Source organism: Gallinula chloropus (assembly GCF_964237585.1).
Source record: "Gallinula chloropus genome assembly, chromosome: 3".
NCBI lineage: Eukaryota > Metazoa > Chordata > Aves > Gruiformes > Rallidae > Gallinula > Gallinula chloropus.
Window position 1 is genome coordinate 103,084,494 of NC_140087.1, and position 24,542 is coordinate 103,109,035.

The 24,542-nt window shown below is 40.0% G+C and overlaps 1 protein-coding gene across 1 annotated transcript in view; it reads right to left on the reverse strand.

Annotated features, from left to right (window-relative positions):
- PXDN (peroxidasin) overlaps nt 1–24,186 on the reverse strand; it is a gene marked incomplete at both ends in the record, with an annotated part of 84,915 nt that extends 60,729 nt beyond the window's left edge. The window contains one exon of the mRNA XM_084262067.1: nt 23,972–24,186. Within this exon, the coding sequence (XP_084118193.1) occupies nt 23,972–24,186 (215 nt within the window). The remainder of the gene's footprint in view (nt 1–23,971) is intronic.
- Nucleotides 24,187–24,542: the final 356 nt, after the last annotated feature.

Below are 24,542 nucleotides of genomic sequence, written 5' to 3' on the forward strand. Positions count from 1 at the left end.
TCTTGCAACCCTCCACAGCCTAACGATTTGTGCTTTAAAATTATACTTCAGCCATACAGGCTTCCAGAGAAGCTAAGATCATCACATTGAAGCATTACATCTCCCCTGAAAAACACAAGTGAAACAACATGTTTACGACGCCAAGTAAACTGAATACTCTCAGGATTATTTTCCTGGCCCCGCATCATCTGGTCTGTGCTAATTCATGGAGTGCGACCAGGAAATGCTCGGCAGAGCGTAAGGCTGCATGGGCCAAGAACGTGCCAGGGAGCACGCCGACAATTTAGCAACTGGATGCCTCAGAGTAGCATTCCAGTGCCTGGGAATGGTTGGGGTCCCACAGCACTGTGAACAGCCATGGGTCAGGAAGGGTGTTGAGCAGTACACAGGGCACACATACACAGTTGCTCAGCAGACTTCCTATGTGCAGTCATGCGAATGAGATTTTATATGACATTCTAAGATCTAGATGTATGGCATATAAATAAATACAATATTTATATGCTTTGTTTTCTGTGACAAAGCAAATGAGCTGTGCTATGGGCACTTTTTGTCTAGACAAAATTAAATTCTGTTCCTGCTAAAATCTTTATTTGAACTGTGTCCGCCTGTCTCTCCCCCTTAAAGACCCATTCTTAATGGTAAACTAATAATATTTCTAATTTAACATTAAAAAAATAATTGAAACAATATTTTTATCGCATGCAATCCAATGGCAGTGCCCATGGCAGCTCCTGGCACTTCAGACGCCCTACTTAAAGTTTACATTGACAGTCTACAATAATGAAAACCATGGGTTCTGTTAAGAAAACCTGATAGGGCATGACAATATTTGGGCACGTAAGTTCATTGCAGGATTACAAAAAAAAAAAATAATTATAAAATCAATAAAGCAATAAATACTAAAAGGCATTGTAAATGTTGGGAGTATGATCATCATAAAGGATATACAATGAATATACAGTGAACTATACAGCTTTCAAATATATTCAACTTAAAAATCAAGCAACTTAAAAGTCAATTAAAGAATTTTCATATCACTCTCTGAAATCTAGGAATCCTTCTTAGAGAAGGGTCTGTTTTTCTCCAAATAAACCATGCACTGAAATTAAAACTGAAAATTTTATTAAAAATCCAGTAACTTCAGTTTTAATTTATTTTTTTGCTTCCTAATTATTGCAAAAGAACATAAGGGGAGGAGAGTTAAAGATTTACATTTCATTACTTTTATAAAAGATTAGAGCTAATGTACTTTAAATGATTTTACTTCAGCTTCCTTTTCACACACATTCAATTTGTAGAGATTCTGTTGCTCCATCAAACTGTGAAAAATCATGAACTGTTCCAAATAAAAATGATTAAACATAGGGCTGCCAAGACAACATCACGTATTCCTGTCCTGTACCTCAAAAGTTGTCAGAATGCAGATTGTTGTGGATAGAATCATAGAATCACAGACTGATTTGGGTTGGAAAGCCCTCAAAGACCATCTGGTTGCAACCGCCTGGACATAGAGAGGGATACCCTCCGCTAGACCAGGTTGCCCAAAGCCCCTTCTACTTTCTATTCTATTATCAAAAACTGCTTGAGAGGAGAACTTTATATTCAAATGGAAAATTTTATGCACAGTGTGTAATTTCATCCCCTTTTTATAGCCCTCCTCATTTTTATAAAGGTCACTGTAAAAATAGGCTATCAATTGTATTTCCTTCTCTGATTCAAGAATAAATTTTAAATAATACATTTATTTGTTACTGGTTTTACTGTTGAGGGTGAGGACAAGTAGTTAGCCTAACCAAGCATTCATGGCTTGTAATGACCCCAACTAATTCTGTGACATGAGACTGTCTGTCTTAGTACTTTTTGGGTAGATCTGCTGCTCTACACCACCTATATTTCTGAATTTTAGGAGACCCCTTTAATCATTCTGTGATTTCCCAGCATTTGTCAGACCTTTTTCTTGTCCAAAACTACTATTATTTTGCTTAATAATGCAAACTGAACAAACCAAACATGGTGTTACACTTTATTAAATTTTCTTTCGAGGACCATTTTCCAGTGTTCTGCTCTCCAATACAGTAGGTCTCGTTCAAACTTTCATGAAAACACTACATGAGAATCAGACTAGGTGAAACAAACAAAAAAAAGTTCCAAAAAATGTAGGACTACCAAGTTGCTCTAGAAGCAATATCAGTCAAGAGAGAATAAAGCCAAAGCATCAGATTTTACCATCGGTGAAACAGAACAATGCATTTAAACTCAAGTTTAGAAGATATGCATTTATATCAGTCCATCATAATGAAAATACCTGATTTCATACTTTAAATTTAAAATATTTGTGTATCTTATAGTTTTGGACAAGAAAAAGGCAACATAGATGAAATCAACATAGTCGTAGAACATATTTATGTTTGAAGCATGATGTTGACACATGAATGACTTCTATTGTCAATCGTTATTTAAAAGAAAAATACTGAAACATTTGCCAGCAAAATCAAATCTTTATTTTTTTTTTACTGGTGGTGAAGGTAAGTATCTCACTACCTTGTTTCAAGAGTTTACCAGCATTTCAGCATTGATTTTAGGGCATTAAAAAAAAAGCATAAAGAAAAGCAAAATCACTACAGCAGCAAAATGGAAATATCTGAAACAATGCTACTGTCTTAAGTAACTTAAAAAACAAAAGATTCTCAAACACAAAGTGTAGCTCATAAAAGAACAAGTCCCATTCCCAACCCCCTGCCCCAAATGTGAAGAAGCTTCAGTGAAAACTTTAAAGCTAAAACTCTTCCTCTGTGTGTCATTATAAACTATATGGTAATAAAATCCTTATGGCTTTAATTTGACAAATTAAAAGGAGACAGTGGCTTTGATTTGGTAACAATCAGCAGGAATAATGCAAACTACTTTCAAAGGACAGATGTCTCATCATATAATTGATCTGATACTGAGATATATAAAAAGTCTGAAAAAGATGTAGATGTGAAAGACAATACACTCCCTTATTCATCTGTAAGGCTAGTTATGAAATGTTGATTTGCAACAAGAAGAGGCGCCAAAACAGAAAAAAACTGATTCCTTCAGCTGCATGATGTATACTGAATCTGTGCAACTAATTCTTCTTTTTCTTTAAAAAATAGAGGGTGCAATTTAATAGATTCATAGATCTATTAGTTTTAACATGTTAAATCAATAATTTAAATTCAAGGATGATCACTGTATTTATAATTTGTTTAGTTCTCTTCAAATGTTTTAATAAGGTAGGGATTGTCATAACTTGATCTCTTTGCCATTGGCAAATTTAAAAGATCAAAATAAGAGAAAAACATTTTTTCCCTATCCACTGAAGATTAATTACTGCCCAGCAGAAATAACCTATACCATAAATGCCAAACTACTATGTTTCTCAACACAGAACAAAAGATCTGCAAATGCCAGCAAGACTACATTGCTTATGTCTACTTTATTCTTATTCTTTTTTTATTCAAGGTCATCCCAGCAGGAAATGAAAAACAGCCATCAGCATAGTAAAAACATTCAAACAGAGCAGAGCATGAAAATTGCACAAAAGAGGTTATATAATCAAGTCAGTGCAGTAACTGGATGATGTCAATGGCACTTTAATGCTGCTTTAACTACTGCCCTGTAAAAAAATGTGTCACTTTGTTGAACAAAGAGAAGGCCAATACTTTAAAAAAATAAAACCCAACCCCCTTTCAGCTGCAGCACTTCTTATAGTAATTCTCACTGCTGAACACATAACATTTTCTAGAATACCAGAGGAACCAAGATTTTTTTCCTCTTTTTTTTAACAATTATTTTACAAACAAAATTACATCATTCTCCTTTTCATTTACTGAATTAATTCTTCCCCATTCGAATTACTAGATAGGATGAATGATTTTATCTAATTTATATTGAGATTTTTTTTATTACCTGTACATCAACACTCAGCACATAAAATGAAGCCACTGCATTTTTAAAGGGGAAACTAAATGTAATTTTTACACAGGGAATTGGTATCATAGTCAATAATACTTAATATACATTTGGAATTTTAGTAACAAAAGTAAATGGTAAATTCACAAAAATATTTAAATCTGTGGAAAAGGATGTTGAACATTTGGCAGTACTCACACGGATCATAAAAACGTGCTTATGGAAATATAAATAATTACATCTGTGTAATCTATCACTTATCTAATTAAAGTAATACCTGATTTCTGCAAATATGTAAGGATCGTTGAAAGGGTCTGAGTTTGTAAGTCTTTAAAAAATGTATTTAGCAGGTACAGCTTTGGTGAATGGAGAGCTTTTGATAGAGCCTTCTCCAAAAGCTAAGGATTTGTTTTAACTAACAATTATTTTCCCATTAGGCCTGAAAGGAAAACATTTAAATGTGAACTCAATGAAAAGCAATACAGTATTGTCTTACTAAGTCTGTAGATCCCTCTGCTGCCCTTGTTGCCAATTTTTCCAACCAGCTATGCAGTGCCATTAATAGGACTCAAGCAGGATTTGCTGGTTCAAAGTTTTAGGCGTGTAGGCTTAATTGTCAACAATTATACATGGAAATTTTACTCTGGCACTATCATAACTATTTGTCTCATCCACTTTCAGAGTCTTCCAAAATCCATTCAGAAATACTGAATTTTGAAATTTTATTATATAATGGTTTCTAACTATCATGCTATCTTAAAAACAACAACAACAGCAAAACAAAGCCAAAACACACAACCAAAACACCCTCTTTTTCACAGTATGGGTAGAATTCAAAGAGTTGCAATTTCTACAGGCTGAAGAAATAACCCAGGGCACAAGAAAAGGAGAAGTCTGTCTATTCCTCTCAGGAGGATCCATTACTAAAACTAAAGAATGAAAAGGTTGTTGACAGTACAATCACATGATACATTACTGATTATTTTTGACAGAAATATCCTTGGGAAGGATGCTTTCTTGTTCTGTGTTTGTGCCATGCCAAATAAAATCAGGCACAACAGCTGTGAACAAGTGCTGTGCTATCACAAATACATGATGGTTAAGGTCTTGGATCAAGCAAGGAGTGAACTAATGGTTGGCACAGTCTGTAAAGAGCTACTGATACATCAAAATATTTTTAAAAGTTTAACAACAGTTGGAGGTGAAACCTCAGTTTCCTTCTCTGTGTACTTTTCAATTTTATAAAGAAAAAAAAAGTTTCTCCTCTACAGGAGGCTAAAAGAGATACCAAAAAGGGAAGATTACTAGTTTACAGTATGCCATGAACCACTGAAACAAATGCAGTAACAGTTTTGTTTGGTTTTGTAGTTAATAGTCATGAGAATTACTTCTGTGAAAAACCCCACACAAATACTGCTTTTATACTATAGCCATAAATTAGCCTGTACCTACCACTTAGCAAAAGAAAGAATGTTTCTGCACCTCTTTGTTTCACAGGGATGCTCAAGTCTAAACTCTGAATTAATGAAATACTGATATTCTCAGGCAAAAGAACTGAAACCCAGAAACACTATCATCCCCTGACCTTACACACAGGACAAGTCACACAGCAGAAGAGAAGTTCCTGTCTTAAGGCAATTATTGCTGTAAGAGCTGAACCATCCCTTTGATTCAAAAAAAACCCCCATGAATCAAGTAAAACCTAATGACTTGCTAGGCATTCTAGTAGTTAATTACATTCACTGTTAAAAATGGGATAATCTCACCCTGCTTCCACCTTGAGCATGCTTAACTTCAGTTTCTGCTCACTAGAAGTAGACAGCTCTAAATGAAGAGTAGCATTGACCATTTCTCTTATAACGTGTCCAGAGGAGTTAAACATTCATTAAGTCCATGCATGAAAGTCTTGTATTTTTTTTTGCAGCAGTTCTTAAAGATTTATTAATTAATTGATTAATTAATTAATTAACTAACTAACCCTGAAGCTTCAAATATGGGTGGGCAGAAAAATATCCTCACAACTCTTTGTATTTTTTCTAATTCTGTTCTGTGGCAGATTAGCTCTTTCTTTCTTTCTGGTCAGGAAAGCGAACATGGGTGCATGTTCATAGAAGTACACACTGATACAGAAGAATCACCTGCATTTCACCAGAGTGCCACGGGTCAGATCACTTCTTAGGCCTCATTCTAGCTCTGACACTTCAACCCCTCTCCCACAGGAGTACCCAGCTGGGTAGACCCCACGCTGGGCAAGTATCAGCCCAGAGCTATGGGCAATAGGCTCTCTAGCAGCAGATCCTGCAGCTGAAACCAGGGATGTGGGTAAAGTTGCAAAAGATGTAACAGACTGGGCAGGCAAACTATTACACCAGTATGAAGGTGGGATTTCCCCATCAATGCAGTTTTGGAGGTTTTTCTTTCCTCAAGACAGGAAGCCTCATTGATGCAGTGCATGCGAGCTTGCATTATCTTTGTAACACCAATTAATAACATCCAGCATCTACAATGTCAATGACCTTACTAAAGAATGCCCATTTTGCCTCCTTCAATTCAAAAAGGACTCTTGCAAGACAAGATCAGGAAGCCAAGGGATGTGGAAAATTACGGCATCTAAAAATAAGATCTAAATTTGATTCAAAAGTCTTTATTCATTGTAAATCTATGCATCACTTTTCCCCCTCTATGAGGCGGATTTTATCTGAACATATTTCTATCTGTTATGTACTTTCCAATTACTTCCAATACAGATAATGCCATATTAGATTCAAATGGACTCAGAGGTGGTGTTATTATTTAACTGGATACGTGTTCTTACAGGATGCCACGGACAGAATCACAGAATGAGAGGGTTTGGACCCCTCTGGAGATCATCTAGTCCAACACCCCTGCCACAGCAGGGTCACCTAGAGCAGGCTGCAGAGAAGAGAGATGTTCTAGTCCCCTAATGATCTTCGTAGACCTTTTTTATCGCCTCTCCAGTAGCTCCCTGTCTTTCTTGAACCACGTAGTCCAGAACTGCACACAATATTCCTGTTGAGGCTTCACCAGGGCAGAATAGAACGAGAGGATAACCTCCTTCCAACTGCCTGTCACACTTTTCTTGATACACCCCAGGATGCCATCAGCTTTCTTGACCACAAGGGAACGTTGCTGGCTCATGGTCAACCTGTTGTCTACCAGGACTCACAGTTTTTTTTCCACAGAGCTGCTTTACAGCAGGCCAGCCCCTAACCTGTACTGCTGCATGGGGTTATTCCTTCCTAGGTGCAGGACCCTACACTTGCCCTTGTTGAAAGATTACTCTCTGTCCAACTCTCCAGCCTGTCCAGACTCACTGAATGGCAGTGCAGCCTTCTTGTGTGTCAGCCACTCCTCCTTGTTTTGTATCATCAACAAACTTGCTGAGAGTACACTCTATCCCTGCATCCAAGGTACTGGTGAATATATTGAACAGGGCTGTACCTAGGACTGACCCCTGAGGAACACCACTTGTTACAGGCCTCCAACTAGACTCTGTGCCACTGATCACAATCCTCTGGGCTCTGTCTTTCAGACAGTTTTAAATCCACTCCACTGTTCATTCATCTAACCCACATTTCCTGAGCTTGTCTATGAGGATGCTGTGGGAGACAGGCATCAAAAGCTTTGATGAAGTCAAGGTAGTCAATGTTCACTGCTCTCACCTCATCCAACCATCCAGTCATGCCCTCATAAAAGGCTATAAGGTTGGTCAGACGTGACTTTCCCTTGGTGAATCCATGCTGACTACTTCTGGTAACCTTCTTTTCCTCCACATGTTTTGAGATGACTACCCAGAATGAGCTTTCCCAACAACTTTACAGGGATGAAGGTGAGGCTGACTGGCCTATAGTTTCCTGGGTAATCCTTCTTGTCCCTTTTGAAGGCTGGAGTGACACTAGCTTTCCTCCAATCTTCAGGCACCTCACCTGTTCTCCAGTGCCTTTCAAAGGTGATGGAGAGTGGCTTAGCAATGACTTTTTTTAATTGCATTAGTCTTAAGTCGTGGGGGTGACTGACTCACCCTGGGAGACTCCCCTGATGGACATTTGTCTCCATCCTCATTTGCCTGGCCCTCAATTTTCAGAGTCCCATGCCTTTTGGGTAACTGGGAAGGCGAGGGAGGTTGCGAGGGGATCCACTTGCCTCTCCAAGGAGGGATCTGTTTGCATTCCACCCCATCTCTTAGGTCCCCTCCCTTTATCTGGTGGCAAGAGGGTAGGGGATGCTCTGCTTCTCATGGAGCCACCATCTGCTGCCTTTTTCTCAGAGAGGATAGAGTTTGGCTCCACCAATCTATCTCCTTCTGACACTCTCTTACAGCTCTCAGTCTTTTGTCCTCCTCCTTCAGCACAGCCACCATGTTGAGCAGACCATTCACCTGGTCACATTGAATACAGGTATTGTCTCCATCGCCCTCTGTTACAACTGCTAGGTTCTGGCACTTCCGACAGCCTGAGACCTGGACACCCACATTTGCATGGGACTCACCAAGCTCTGTTTGCTCTATCTATTTCCATAGGATCTCAGATCCCTGTGCTCCTTGAGGGCAGCTTCTTGATGTGAGGGTGGTGAAGACCATTGGCACTTTGATGCCTCATTTAGATCAGCCACCAGTTGTGCTGCCCATGAGGCCTCAGCAGCCCACCCACAAGCTGCTGGCTAGCATAGGCCAGCCACTCTTTCTAGCTTTAAAAAGCCTCAGAAAGTCCTAAAAAGGAGCTTCTTCCTGGCCTTTTTTCACTGCAAATCCCTTCCCAGTGCTGACATACCTGCACTGGAGAGGGTCTCCTCAGCGAGGAGGACATTAGACTATTAATACAGCAAGCAATGCTGGCTTGCATAAAGAGGAAACACAAAATTCATGTACTCTGTTGCTTAGCTGCAGGCTTCCTGGTTTCAGACAAAGCAACAACTCTTCCTTCCACTTCATGGAAAATCCCAGGTTGCCTCACGGAAAAGTCGGCGGCTCTTGGAAATGTATTTTCTGCTTCCTGAGGTTAAGGACAGGCTGCCAGAGCAGATAAGTGAGCTACGTTCTTGCTCTGCCTCCAGCTCCTCCTGCTCCTGGCAAAGCAAACTCAGAAAAAGAACTGGGAGTGACGGGGCTGTGTTAGGGCTCCTCCAATATTTATCTTCTCATATTTACCTTCTCATTCCTCATTGGTGCATAAGCCACTGAACAGGCATCTGTGAGTTTGTGTCTCTTGGGAGAAGCTGCTTTCTGCCAAACAATGAGCAACGGAAGCAGCTACTAGAAGACAACATTCAACGTAAAGTACCCAACTGAATGACTTTTGCTGAAGGGAATCTCTGGGAACAGAGATTGTTCCTTCCTTTTTCTTCTTGCTATGTCTATCTTAACATCAATATGAAAATTATAAACAAAAAAACCCAATTAGAGATACTTTGGAGCTATTGATTTCCCACTCCCGCTTCCCAGCCATGAGTAAAAAATTTACTTTACAGAACGCATCAAGAGAATAAATTAAATAGAATAACAAATATTACACTTTATATATTTTAAACATATCCTAGAACATGTAGAATCAATCTTGTTTTACCTCACATGGCTAAGTTTGGATAAACTAAACAAAATGCCAAAAAATTATTTCCCTGCACATTTTTATTTTTTCTCTATTGAAAGTAAATCTGGATTGACCAGATTTAAAAAGAACTTGGAAAAATGCTGCAAATTACAGATGTGCCTGGAATTTCAGGTAAGTAACTAGTGTTACTACTCTTGTGTGTGTTCATTATTTAAGATTCCAGTGACATCAGATCACATCTATTTTTCTTTAAATCATACACCCTTTTTCTAGAAGGCCTAATATTGGCAGTATTAAGGCAACAGTTAATTAGAAAGCACTTTTTAATATCTCTGAATTAACAAAGTACTAAAAATACCAGACAGAACCATGGAACACTTTTAGACAGAAAAGGATTTTGCACTCTTACATATTGTTCCTAAGGCAAAGAAGTTCATTTCTGAGTATTAAATGAAGACAATTCTATACTACTTCAGTCTTCACAATTCAATGCGATTTTTAAAGTCATAATTAAATCTGATTTTTCCATTTTTGAACAGGTATAAACTTACATCCTAGTTTCCATCACCCCTTATCAGTTACAAACTAGATATAACTTAGGCCACATAAATACCATTTGGGCCATGTGGTGAGCAACTTCATGGGCTTCACAGTACGATATTATAGCCACCATGGGCTCTCCGGGGGTCTTTCCTAGTGTTCAAGCAGAAAGGAAAATGCTTTCAAGCATGTGTGCATGCAAAAAATGGGAAAAAAAAATTAAAATATTTTATCAGTCTTGCCAAAATAGAATAAAAAAAAAATACTAGAAAAATCTTTGAAACATAAGTTAAATACAAACCTGCCTTTAGGAAAATCAGATGGTTTAAAATGAACAACTAGCATTACAATTCGATACATGGGAGAATACAGAATCACAGAATGGTCAGGGTTGGAAGGGACCTCTGCAGATCCTCTAGTCCAAACTCCTACTAAAGCAGCATCACCCAGAGCAGGTTGCACAGAATTGGGTCCAGCTGGATTTTTAATATCTCCAGAGAAGGAGACTCCACAGCCTCTCTGGGCAGTCTGTCCCAATGCTCTGACACCCTCAGAGTGAAGAAGTTTTTCCTCATGTTGAAATGGAACTTCCTGTGTTCCAGTTTGTGCCTGTTGCTCCTTGTCCTGTCACTGGGCATCACTGAGAAGAGTCTGGGCCCATCCTCTACACTTCCACCCTTTAGATTTTTATAAGCATTGAGCAGATACTCAAGTCTTCTCCAGACCAACCAGACCCAGGTCTCTCAGCCTTTCCTCATACAAGAGATGCTCCAGTCCCCTCATCATCTTTGTAGTCATCCACTGGACTCTCTCCAGTAGTTCCTTGGTCTTTCTTGAACTGGGGTACCCATAATTGGACACATAAATTAATTAAAAACTAATTCATGAACATTGACATTCTACAGACAGACATTTGCTTTTGCTGCCAGGTGGCAGCAGCATGCCTGGGGAAGCTGGAGTGGGGGGACACGTGGCTCTTGGTTCTCTGGCAAAGAGAGTAACTGGAAGGGGACTTTTGGGCTTCTTTCTGCAAGGAGGTTTCAGCATGGGCATTTACAGTCCTCTGTATATGTAGATCCTGACCCTTCAATGTTCATCATAAATGTGGCTTATTTTTAAGGTTTATCCCTGAGGACAGGTCTGTTTCAGTAAGACCCCAGGGGCTGGTTGACAGGTTCCTTCAGGAAGCAGTTCCTCTGCTCCTGCCACCTGCCAGGCCATCTCTTAACCAGGGCTAACATGAGTGGCCATTGTCATCACACCACAGGCCACAAAATCAGGAAAATTATTCAAGTGAAACCAAAAATTTTCTCTTGTCTAGTTTTCACCTGAGAACCGACTGAGAAGACCAAGGGCAGGAACACACCATTACTGCTGGCACTCAGCAGTGAAAAGAAACCAAGTACCACTCACAAGGTGTTTCTGGATGAGAGTTTTTAGCTGTAAAGGGGCACAGTCTCTATTTTGCAAAATAAAAGAGAAAATTGAAACAAGTATGTACATGCTAGCATTAATATGGAGACCAACTTTAAGTGCTATTTTCTATTAATACTACTAGTTTCAATTAATTATAGTTAATATATTAATATGTTTTTATATAATTTATATATTTTGTAGTTTATATCTAATAAATTATTACTACTTTCTGTTAGTACTACTATTATCTTTTAATATACAGTATCCTCAACTCAAAAAAGGAAGTTTTAATACTATTTGCAGCCAAAAGTTAAAAAATTCTTAGTTTCAATAAGCAGATATATCTACTAATTGCTTTTCAGCTTTCAGTAATAGATTCTTAGAATGTTTCCACTACCCAGAAATATATGTCTTGGACATTCATAAGCTACTAGTATTTCACGTGACTAAGATCACTGCCATATATAAGGCAGTAAAAAAAAAAATCTTTCCCACAAGTATTATTCACCAAATTTTAAGTTTACCTGAAAAAGGAACCCACTTGGACCCACAGCTAAACTATCTTTGCTGTAAAACTGGCCGGGATTACAAATGCACCCTCTGATCCACAGGCATACAAATGCCAATTTATGGCTTGGATTTCCACAAATACCTAAGGCATCTTAAGTACAATTTAAAAGGCTGAGGCGTGCAAGCCACAAACCCAGCATTTAACATCTACTGGTAAGGTTTCCTCAGGCATCAGACACTGTGCTACTACACAACTGTCATGATTGAAATCTCTCCTGAGAGATTATATTCTTGCTCTGGTCTCTGGAGGGACAAATCCTCTCTATGTCCAAACCATCGGGCTGAACAGACTTTTTATTCCCCACCCACTGAACCTTTGTCACTATGCAGTTAAAACCAACAAATTTATAGAATTAGAGAAACACCCACTGAGAAGAAAAAAAGCAAATTTTAAATCCACAGAGGCATTCAACAATTTTTTCTGATCCTGATGCTATTGGAAATTTCTTACATGTGGGCCCAGATCTTAAAAAGAATTTATTTTATAGGCATCTACCATCATGTCCAATTATCTCCAAAGTTCGAAGTTAAAAAATATTTATTAAAAATCTCACTTTCTGCCAATTAACTTACTTTGCCAAGCTGTTCAGTTGGATTGCTTCAATGAACACTGTGTCTCAGACTATTTTTACATTTTAAACAATATTTCGTTTCCACTACTTTGATGCAATTCTTCATGTGCAAGATATATCAAAAAAGTATAAAGAAAATAGAATATGTAAAAAATAAAAACCAAAAAAAAAAACCCTCCAGAAAAAACCCATAAAACTTACAAAGAACAAACCATCTCAGAAAATACTCCTGGGAAGAGATTTTCTGGCCAAGTTTTCAAAACTGCCCTTCTCTGAACAACAAAGATCTTTCAGCATGTATTAGAATTTCAGAATTTTCAACTGGTTTCCCTTATTCATAAAGCACTTAGGAAAAAAGAATGGCCCAAGCTTTAAAAACTGTTTTTAATAAACTATAGGAGGTGTTTCTGCACTGAGAGAGGTCCTCACAGACCTTTAAGAAATGCTTGGCAGCAATTATTTACACTGCTGACAGCTGTGTCTTCAATCTGCACATAAAACATGCTTTATCTATACATAAAAAGTTGAACTAGCAAACATTTTAATTTATTTACTTTAGCTGATTCTACCCCCTACATATGTGCAATTACACTTCCTTAAGCTTTGCCTAGGACAATAAAATTAAATCAGAAAGTTAATGACTTGAATCCGGCCAGAGCAAACCACCTACTCACATAATCACATTGCTCTAGTTAGCTCTTCAGTGCTGCTGCAGCTCTTCCTGCCCAACAAAAGCCTGTCCTTCCTCTCACACTTTAAACCAAATGCCTGGGCCCTATTTTACTGGAAACTGAAGTCAAAGGTCTGAATTTTATGATTCGGTTTGTGCTTCAAAAAACTGCTTAAAATACTCTCACCTCTCAGGTTTCTTAGGGACTTTATCAAAATGCCATCGGACTAGAACTTTTTCCTGGAACTGAAATTAGCTATATTCCCCATGAGTGACAGAATACCCCTTAAAAGGCAACCCACTCTGATAGGAAGCTTGCCAGTAGGCATTTTTAATGTACATATGCCACAACATCACACCACTGCTCCAGCTTTTACGTTAGCTTAGCAGACAATGTAAGACAGCATTTATTTTGAGTTTTGAATGGCTCACTAGAGTTATCTACACACCAGGCCACACACTGCCATGCACATTTTCAAAAATATTTTTGAAAACTTGGGGGGAAAAAAAATGTTTCCTCCACATTAGATAAGTTCATAAATTAAAGAGAAGCTACCACAACATATCAAAGTAGGGGATTTAGTATCGAAGTGGCCAACCAAAACTAGGAAAACCAAAATATTTACCTTTTGTAGAGCACAGTGAACCTTGGACAGAGGCTATATAAGCCACTGAATTTAACTGTTTTGAGAAGTATACATTGAATTTCATGCTGCCCCAGCTATGTATGATGCTCACACTGCCTGGAGAGAAGTCAAAGCGACCATGGATCTGCTTTTTCTGTATTTTTCCTCCTGCAAAGGAAATCGGCAGCCATATGACTAATAAAAGGCTATTAAATCTATCAGTCTGGCTAAGACATAACTTGACACTTAGCAGTCACCACCCTGCTTAACAAAAACAGTCCTTAGTTAAGGTAATGTTGTGTACAAAGTAATACTCTTTTCCTTATTTAGACCAGGCAGGCAATGAGCAGGCTGTTGTAATAAGTGATTTAAGGGGAAAGAATGCTGAAAGAAAAATGTTTCCCAAAGATCTGGGGAGCGGCAACTGGACAGAGAATAAAAGATCTGAAAGTCAGAACAACAACAGATCACAACAAATGAGGGAACACTGTCACCATCATTAAAACTGGTTTTAGAGTTGAATAGGTACGCTTCTTGTTTTGCTTAGAAAATAAATTTAAAACAAAACAAAAAAAAAAAGAGCAAGACCACTACATTGCACCAAAGTTCAGTTTACATACTACAAACTTTCAGAGAGTTCAAGAAGCCATGCCAGGCACTGCACAAACTCCTCAATCACCTAATCTTTGTAAAGACAGGAAGCTGAGAGCCCACATAAGTTTCTTCCTTGTCTTTTTTAAGGAGTTGGAGAATCTTTGCTATTTGCAATAAATGAAACATCCACCCAATTTTCTTTTCAAAGGAATCACTCGACTCTCATTAGCAACAGTAATAAATCCATACCACAAAGAAATGACATTTGGCAGCCTGGTAAGCAAAGAAAGGAAAAGGAAATATTTGAGTCATTCCATTCCAGCTCAGCCAGCTCTCATTGCACCATCTCTTTGGCTTGTCTTGAAACTCTGCCCATGTTTGCAATAATAATGCCTGTAAAGCTATTTTTGTTTTGGTGGTTGGGGTTTTTTTTTTCATCAAATCCAAATGGAACAAATGATAAAGACAATTTGGCTCCGTTGTTTCCATTTTACTACGTATATATACACACGCATACATACACATGATATGAATAGCATGTGTGTGTATATATATATATGTATATATAAAACCAGACATACACACAAGTACTTAAAATATTACCTTACTTTCATGCATAAACTTCTCCAGAAAGACAACCAACTGTAAATATTTAGCTTGTATGATACAGATTTTAAATATCACCTCTATAAATTGACCTTTTCTGTAAGTGAAGCCTTAGTCTATAAGGCTGTAAACACTTTGGCTTGTTGGAAAGAGACTCAGCAAAATGTCCAAACCCAGGAAGAATCAGAAGCCTGGGGATTACTCATGTATACAATGCCAAGCATAAATTTCCATTTACGAGATGAGATTTAGAGTGCACAAAATTTTTGATCACAAAATAATATATGAAGTGGGGAAAAATATTGTAAAAAAATCTACAATAAGCTTCAAAACTCTCAGAAATACGAATGCAAATAAAAATAATTGAAAAAATACCATTTTGAGAGATGAGTCAAGATGAAAATTTAGTTTGTTTTTCAATTGTTCAAAACAGAATTGGGGCCTGAAAACATTAATCTAGCATTCTCATTTTAGCCATTATGCACAGTAAAATATTCCTGTAAAAGGATGTTTTATAATTCAAAAAATAAAATATTATGTAATTTTACACATCAGGCACTATTTCTCTTCTTCTTTTGTTATTTTCTGAATAGTTGTCTGCTATTTTTTCATGTCATTATAGCAACAGTGATTTTTTCTATCATATTATGTTGTTTTCTTTCCACAGCTTCCCTCTGTCTTTACCCTATGCTCTCTTCCTTACTGGCTATACTTTCTACTTTTCTTTTCTGCTAGACTTTCAACCTTTCAGTTTAAACTTTGTTTGCTCACACGACAATCCATAAGTACACATGGGCAGCCTAACAGTTACTTAATATCTAAATGACCAAGTTTTCTGCTGGCTGATGGCATCCTCATGGCGCATCATAACAAGCACTGACCTCTCCCGGGAGAGAAGTCAGTAAGGACTACTCAGAAAAATAGAGGAGGTTGGAATATTTATTAAGTCATATTTTTCTCTTAGACATGTGTTTACCACAGTGTTAAATGAGGCTCTCACTGCTCTTCTAGTGTCTCAGATCCAGACCCTCCTATGATGCAAGAGATAGGCATCTCCCTGCTATTTTTTTTACCAGTGTTCTTTGGGAAAGAGTCTATTTATTCAGATCCAAGCATCTATTTCTTACTCTTTCCAGTGAGTAATACCATGTTTGTCTCTGCTACTCAAAATTTTCTTATCCAATGTCGCTTATGCCCCTAAATTCCCCAAAGTAATGCTAAAAATTGATGTAACCCATCATTTTTAATTTTGCTGGGTTTTGGGAAGACTGAATAACAGCAGAGGCACGGAAGCTATCTGCCAGCATAGTCACGAAGACAGAAAAGTGTTTAGAATTGTGGTATTTAACTGGGAGCCTACACAATACCAAGCAATCCACTGATCTATATCATCTTCATGGCTTCTAAAGCACTTCAGTAGAACAAAACAAAAAGATCTTGTGCTGACCACAGTCCAAACTCCCAGAACTTTGACAGAGCTAGAAAGCAAACATCCTACACAGTCCGGATGAGCAGAAAAGGGATGCTGGTAGTAAATGGTGAATTTTCATAGCGAGTGAAGATCACCAGTTTCACAGAGTTGTGCAGGGTTCTGCATTGTTCAATTTATTCATAAGTGAAAGAGGGATGAACAATAGAGATGACAAAGTTTTGGATATGATCTATTTTAACAGTCTGACTAGGAAAAACAATGAAGGACCTGTCAGCATTCCATGAAGGGCTATTAAAGCGCAGACCTAATGCATATTAATAGAAAGCATTATCTGATTAGGGGAATCAATTTTTTAAAAGGGTAGACAATGGCAGGACAAGGGGGAATGGATTAAAGCTAAAGGAAGGTAGTTTTAAGTTAGATATTAGGGGGAAGGTTTTTTACAGAGAGAGTGGTGAGGTGCTGGAACAGGCTGCCCAGAGATGTGCTGGATGCCCCATCCCTGGAGGGATCCTTCAAGGCCGGTTGAATGGGGCCCTGAGCAACCTTGTGTAGATCCAGGCCTGGAGGTTGGTGTCCCTGCCTGTGGCATGGGGATTGGAACTTTATGATCATTGGGATCCTTTCCAACCCATGTCATTCTATGATTCTATGCAGAAAATCAAACTTTAAAAATAAAGTGGCATGTCTATAACAGATCATTAGCACTTACAAGTTCTTAAGCTATTATTGATGATTCCATTTAAGCAAGGAATGAAATACGATGTTGGGAATTATTAGGAAAGGAGTAGAAAATAAAAACACAAGACCATCCTGATCTTGTTAGACCAAATACCAGACCTGTCCATGCAAACACTGGGGAAATCCCTCACCACAAAACACAGCTGAGTGGGGAAGGAGCAGCTGGGATGATGAGAGGTTAGGAACACCGACCCTTCAGTGAGAAGACTCTTCAACTTTAAAAAGAATGGAGAACTTTAGAATCAAAGGTCACAAAATCATGGCAGCCCTGAGATGATAGAGAGGGACTGAGGGGGGCTGAAGAAATCAGGGACACCAGTGAAGCTAGTCGCTTGCAGGCTTCAAATAAAAGGAGAGAATGATTTACACCATATAGTTCGTGTAGTACTCCTTGTCACCAACAGTTATTGGTACAAGTAACAACAAAGTTAGCTGAAAAGAAGAGGTTAAAGGAGAAATCCATCAAGATTTGCATATAATATGGAAATGATCTTTAACTCTGAAATTCCCTAAGATGCAAATCATTATAGTGACAAACCACTACATGCTTGCTGCTCTACTTGCTTATGAGCTGCACTTTCAGCCACCCTCAGAGAACAGGTATTAGGTCAAATGGATCTTTGGTTTTACTCAGTACAGACATCTTTCTGTAAATAAATACATGTTTAACATTTTAACACAAACATGTGAAGTATTAAGTGCTTAAAAATACATCTTAGTAAAAAAGATGAAAACATAAATTTTGTTTATTAACAAAGTATTCCTCTGGTGATGGAGTGTTACATACACAGTAAGGCACTTGCAGGAAATGATGGGTATGATTTTGCTCCTCATGTTTTCCCATTCTTCAGCAAAGAATTTGCTGAGAGTTAACTTGCTACTGAGATGACAAACATATTTTCCCACTAGTGGATCTAGTGATTCACAGATGTGTTCCTGAAATGAAGACTCATCTGAGCCTTACCCTGCATCCCTCAGCAGCTTCACATAGTGTTACACAGTATATAGCAAAAGCTGTCTCACTGTTGTGCCCCTCTGTCCCCTGCTAACAGCCAAGCACATTCTGCAAGGTCTGCAAACATCTTAACCCATCCAAGCCTTGGTTCTGGCTGGTTCAGACCGACTACCTGGGAATGTTTCACATCCTATACGCCCTCTCAATTGCTTTTCTAGGGAGGTTTGATTCATTTGATTTGTTGATATTCAGATAATAAAGCTTAATGGAGGAGAAATACTCTCCTTTTAGCAACAACTCATATACTTTAAGTTTCTTTCTGTATTGGGTACGACTCTTTAGCACAACTTTTGCAAGTAGTTTCTTTCTGTCAAAAATAGTAGGAAAACATCTCTTCTGAAAGTATTTTAAGCTTTTGTTTAGACAACTAAATATCAACATCGACATAAAAATGTTTAAACTCCTTTTATTGTCAACAGAAGACTAGTCAGCACATTCATGTTGGAGAAAGCTGGAGAATGAATTAACTGCTCTAACAGTAGCAGCTTAGCTCAGTTATCCCAACAGTGGTGCCTGCTGTTGGTTTAGATGTCCTAGGCTATCTGAGACAAGATAGGAGCAAGTAGTTATGACACAGGCCCAATGTGTCCTTTTAAGAGAGGCAGCTGGAGGCCATAAATCATCTTCTCAAGGTAATTCAAATGGTGCAAGATACTACTGTTAATAAAATGAATCGAGCCCTGGCACCCCCCTTTCAGGTGAGACACTGTATTGGCTAAGTTGCTGCTCTCCGGAAGGGAAGCTCAGACACCAAATATGTCTGTGGGTTACTGTGTATAGAGACCTAAATGTAGGTGGTGAAATCTCTAATTGAATTCTGCCCTTGGTCATAAAGTTTCCATGAAGGCCTAAGATATTTTTTTTATTGAAATAATCTTATGCTTTCCCCCTGCTTTGTGTAATTCAAGCATCTTTTCATTGGCATCTAATACAATTTGCTGCCCAGCCATGAGTCTCTCAAGATTTCTGTCTGTATTCAGTTATTCCCAAACACTTCAAGTAAACCTTCAGTATCTGTTCTTTTTTTGAACATTAAGTATATGTAAATCTCTGTGTCTTAACTAAAATCTTATCTCTTGACTACCTCCTATATGTAAACTGATGCTCAGCAGTGATCAAGGTTGCTCACAGTCCAGATTAGAGCCTACAATCCTTTGTCCTTCACAGTGCCAAAGAACATTTCTTTGCTGTCTTAATTGCTTATTCTTCTGGAATTTTTCTAAAAGGGCTTCAAAGATCTGATTGGAAGCATGGATCCTGGTTTTTGCAGATAAGAATGGTGGTTTTCTGACAGTTAATGCATCATTTGCAAACGGCAGATCTGCAAATAGCATGCATCCTTCTGCTATGCTAGCGCTGAGGGTCCTGCAGAGACAGAATTCATATGTATCACCCATTTCTCTTCCCTAAATGCCTCTGTTAAGAGCCACAATGTTATCACAAATCAACAGTGAAATGCAAAATGTCATTATGTTTCCATTACCCCTGCTTTTGGTAATTCATGTACACTCCAAACAGATGTGTGATTTGTGTAATTAAGTTTGGGGGTTTTTTAAATTGTATTAAGATAGATCCTCTTGAAAAGTAATGAGTTTCATTGGCATTTATCAGATTCCACAAAAATTCTGATGGAGCTATGAGAAAACCTCTACTTCATCTAGTACAATTGTCCAGCAAACCACCATGGAGTTAAACAACTAACGCTTTCTCCTTTCCCATTGGGTGGATCCCTGACATTTACACTATATATCAGAGTTTAAAATAAATAAATAAATAAATAAATAAATAAATAAATAAATAAGCGCTGCAAACTGTCCAAATTGCAGAACAGGTTGGAAATCCTTTAAACAAAGTCAGTAAGGAGCAACACTGTAACTGTTGTCTTCAGTTTAATTCCAGTGACAGCCTTCAAAAGATGTCACCTGGAACAATGTTGAAAAGTCTGATCACTTGAAAATAAACTTGTGTATTGAAAAGGTGTTTTATTCTTAGCAGACGTGCAGGGGAGCCTACAGCAAATATTATTACAAGTGACTTACTTGAAAATATATTTTTTCCTTAATAATTTTCATGCCATTCTTAGTGTAAATCAAGTCCACCTTTTTTTGTGATATTTTTTTGTATAATTTTTACCTTTTCTGCTTGCAGTAGAACATTAGTTTCTATTCTTGTTCTATCTTTGAGACCCAACTGCAGTGAATGCATTTCTGCTTGTATGGCTAGCAAAAAAATCAGAGAGCATCCAGGTGCTGCCAAGAAAAGCTTTGAACAAATTTTAGTATTGGTCTGAGTATGTGTAAATAGCCCTGTTACACGGTTTTTGTCGTGTTTAGGCAAGATATGGTTAGTAACATATTGCACTGATACTCAAAGGATCCCTGTCCAGATTACAAACACCAGGAACAAGAAGTGGCTGCAAAACACAAAAATCCCATCAATAAATGTAAGATAGGATACAATTCAGGCATGAAAGGACAGCAAAAGTACTGTATCCAGAATTTTACATTCCTCATCCATTTAAATGGTCTAATAGAAATATGTTTCAGCAATTTCCGTGAACACATGAGCACTCTATATTTAGTCAGAGATGAAAGGAAACTTCCAGGACTGTATTTAAGGCATGAAGTGGTTTTGCAAACCAAAGCCTTGGAGGTGGGTCTCGATTCATAAGGGAAATCAGCACAGGACCTGCTGACTGGGATACTAGCCCTAGTCCTACAAAGAGTCTGGGCAATAGTCTCATTTTGGGTGAAACCACGTGCTCACACCAGGCTCCACCAGCACTTTTGAAGCTGGCAAAATCCACCCTGCAGAAGAAATCTAAGCCATGGATCCCAGCCTGCAGCAGGGAAGGGAGAAGTGCCAGAAAGTGGGGGAAGCAGGAGAGAGTGCGAAAATGTACAGCCAGAAGTAGCACTGGCAAGGTCAGCAACTAGTGATGTTATGAACAGTTTTCAAAAGGGAGCCTGAGATTAGGAGTAGACATTTTTGATATGTGGGGAAAAATATTTGGCTGCACTGTTGGTCTGGGCCCCATGCTGTTTTAATCCATATAACAAATTATATGTGAAGTAGAGCAAAGCCAACCCTGCTTCCAAAATGGGACAGTTTTTAGAACCAGTGTTCAGCAAAAAACCAATACAACTATATACTTATAAATGAGGAAAAACTTATGGTGATGTTTTTCCACAAAATGGCTTTGCACAGTCAGTCTGTATCCTAAGAAAGAGAGAAAGAAAACAGACAAGTGTGTGGAATTTATCGATGCCAGTTAAAATAGGCTTAACCCATCTGCAACACACTTTGCAGGATTTCCTAAATCCATGTTTTAAAGGGGAAGGTGTTCAACTGAAATAAATTCATTATATGTAATTATCTAGCTACTAAAGAAAATACTTTCAATATACAGGTTTCTCAAGACAAACTTTGAGAGTGAAACCAGAGATGAAACAACCGCTTCTTATTTTCATGCTTAAAAACCTTATTATTGAGTATAGAAAGACTTCTGTGGGTGATGGGCTACCTCCGTGAAGCGTGACACTGATGTGAAGAACTACGGTTCTACGTAGCAGCAAGGTAAAACAAGTGGTAAACCATCTGGTAATCCAAGGTGTACCTCAGACATGCAATAATTATTCTGAAAGTACATCCTACAGCTAGAGGTAGGCAATTTATATACAGCAGGTAAACTATGATCGATACCTTCAAACTGCTGATTACTAAATAAGTTGTACCATTGTTCCTTATCCCAGAGATTCATATTGCCTGCCTTATTTTCTGTCCCATCTTCTTCCCATTCACAGCAATTCCTCAGAACTGTAGCAGAAGGAGTAATTGTGCATTTACAGGCATAGCACTACTTATTTTATTTGTAACAGTCCCTCATCTGGTGAAAAACAAGAATATCCATTGCCAGATGAGAAGCAAGGTCACCATGTTTTGAAGAATGCTGGTCATTTGCAGGCATATTTTGAGAATTACTCTTCTGTGTTAAGAGGAAAAAAATGTTTTTAACTTCTTTTGCATTACTTCTGCTGCACTGTATTACATACACCAGAATGATAACTCAGATGTGGGATCCTAGACAATTGATATATTAGTGGGGTTAGACAAGTATAATGCTCTCATTGTTCACACGTTCTTCTCTGACTCACTTGCAAGATTATAAATACCCACCGTAAGGGGAACTCCGCACTGGCTAGGTTTAATCTAATACTTGTTGCAGTTGCAGGCCCTTCTACCTTTGACATGAAACCAAACCACTAAGAATTGTCTCTATACTCTGAAGATTTTCTTTTTCTTGTCTTTTTTTTTTTTTTAACATTTAAAATGATTCACACAACCAGCTTTACACGGTTTCCTGTAATCTCAAGGCAAAAGGTGTTCTGTAAATGTACTTTGTTTCAAATGTAAGAAACATTAACCACCCACTTCCTGCATTGTTCCCTAAAAGGTTTACAAGTACTGCAGGACTAATCCCATTCTGCCAAAAGGCTGCGCTTCTTGCCAAAGGGGGGCTCAGCTGATGTTAAATGACTGAACTCTTCACATTAAATAATACTTGGAAGCTGAAACACACCAAGGCTTTATAGATCCCTTTTGAAAATATCTGACAAAGTCACAAGTCAATTTATTACAGGAGGCCCTGCAGAAAATTCCCAGGGCCAAGCTCTGCTCAGCTTCCACGGCTGCGTGTGTGTAAGGGAAGGACAGGGCTGGTGCCAAGAGCTTTCTGAGCCCAAGTAACATATAAGCAGGTCAGTGGAACAAATCTGTTCCTCACAGTAAGCCTTGAAACAAAATAGCGTGTGATGTTCGTTTAGATCCTTGAGTTTATTACACGCAAACATAGCTGGAAAGGTCACCGTTTCAGTAAAATCAATGTGCACGAAGTAAACGTTAATCCTTGTCAATACTGAATTCTATTACCAACACAATCCTGCTCCAAACAGTGCTCAGACCCTGCCGAGGAATGGCCGGGCACTTCAACTGACCTGAACTTAGTGCCCGAATTTAAAAACAGGGCAGAGAACTCTACAGTTCGATGTCCTCGGTGCTTTGCAGGAACTTGAACCGCGGTAGCCTGCGGTAAACCGAGGTTTTGGGTCCCGGTTAAGTCATACATCCCCACCACATCTCAGAACCGGATAGAAAGTGCTACAAGGGTTGACCCTTCTGCCAACCGAACGTGTTTTCAAGCAGGATACTCAGGAAGCAGCTAAATGCCTCTAGGGACGGTTAAGGTCGAGACACAATCCCCGCAGGTTAAGCAGAATACCCATCTCGAACCGTTCCCGCAAAAGCCGGGGCACCGGCCAGACCCCACCCGCCCCCCGCGCTGCCAAAACCGGGGCACCGCCGTCCCCCGGGACCTGCCGAGGGGCCCAGAGGGCAGCGCGGCTGGGGGGCAGCGAAGCCTCGGGCCGACCCGCCGCCGCTCCCCGAGAAGCCCCGCAAACAGCCGGGGGGCAGCCCTGAGGCCGCCCGGGCAGAGGCGCCGCCGCGGGTCCAACCCCCCTCCCCCGACTGCAGACAAAGGGCTGAGGCTCCACCGCCACCCAAAGTGCCTCCCACCCCAGGTATCCCCTCCTCCCCTTCCTCCTCTGCCCTCCCTCCGCCCCTCTCCCTGCCCGCTCGCCCCGCCGAGCCGCCGGCGCGGCAACCCCCGCCCGTGGCTACTCACAGGATGGTGGTTTGGGGGGACACAGCGGGGACGCTCTCCAGCATCAGATGCATGCAGCGCACCGTGGTGCGGAAACAGAGGCAGCGGCTGGGGCACCACACGCTCCCGCGCTGCTGCGGGGGCTGCGCGGCGGCGGGGGGAGCGAGCCCCCCGCTGCGGAGCAGCAGGAGCAGGAGGCAGAGGCCGGGGGCGGCCGCGGCTTCGCGCCGGGCCATGCTGCAGGGCGCGGGGCAGGAGGAGGAGAGGGGCTCCGGCAGGTCCGCGTCGCGCCCGCTCCGCTCCCCGGCCGCGGTGCCGCTCTGGTCGGCGGCGGGGCGATCCGGTCCCCCCGCGCAGGCTGGAGGAGGGGACGGCGGTGGGACCGCCCCGGCCGGCGACGGGCTGGGCGGCCGCCCTGCCGCGGGGGCTCCGCACCGCCCTGCGCACGCACCGCGGGGCAGCGCCGCGCCCCGGAGCGAGGGACTCGGCCGCCGCCTCCGGGCTGCTGCTCCCTGGCCCTCGCCTTCATCCCCGGGAAGAGACGAGGTGAAGGTATCCCCTGAGACGGCTGACTGCGTGCTCCCAGGAGTGA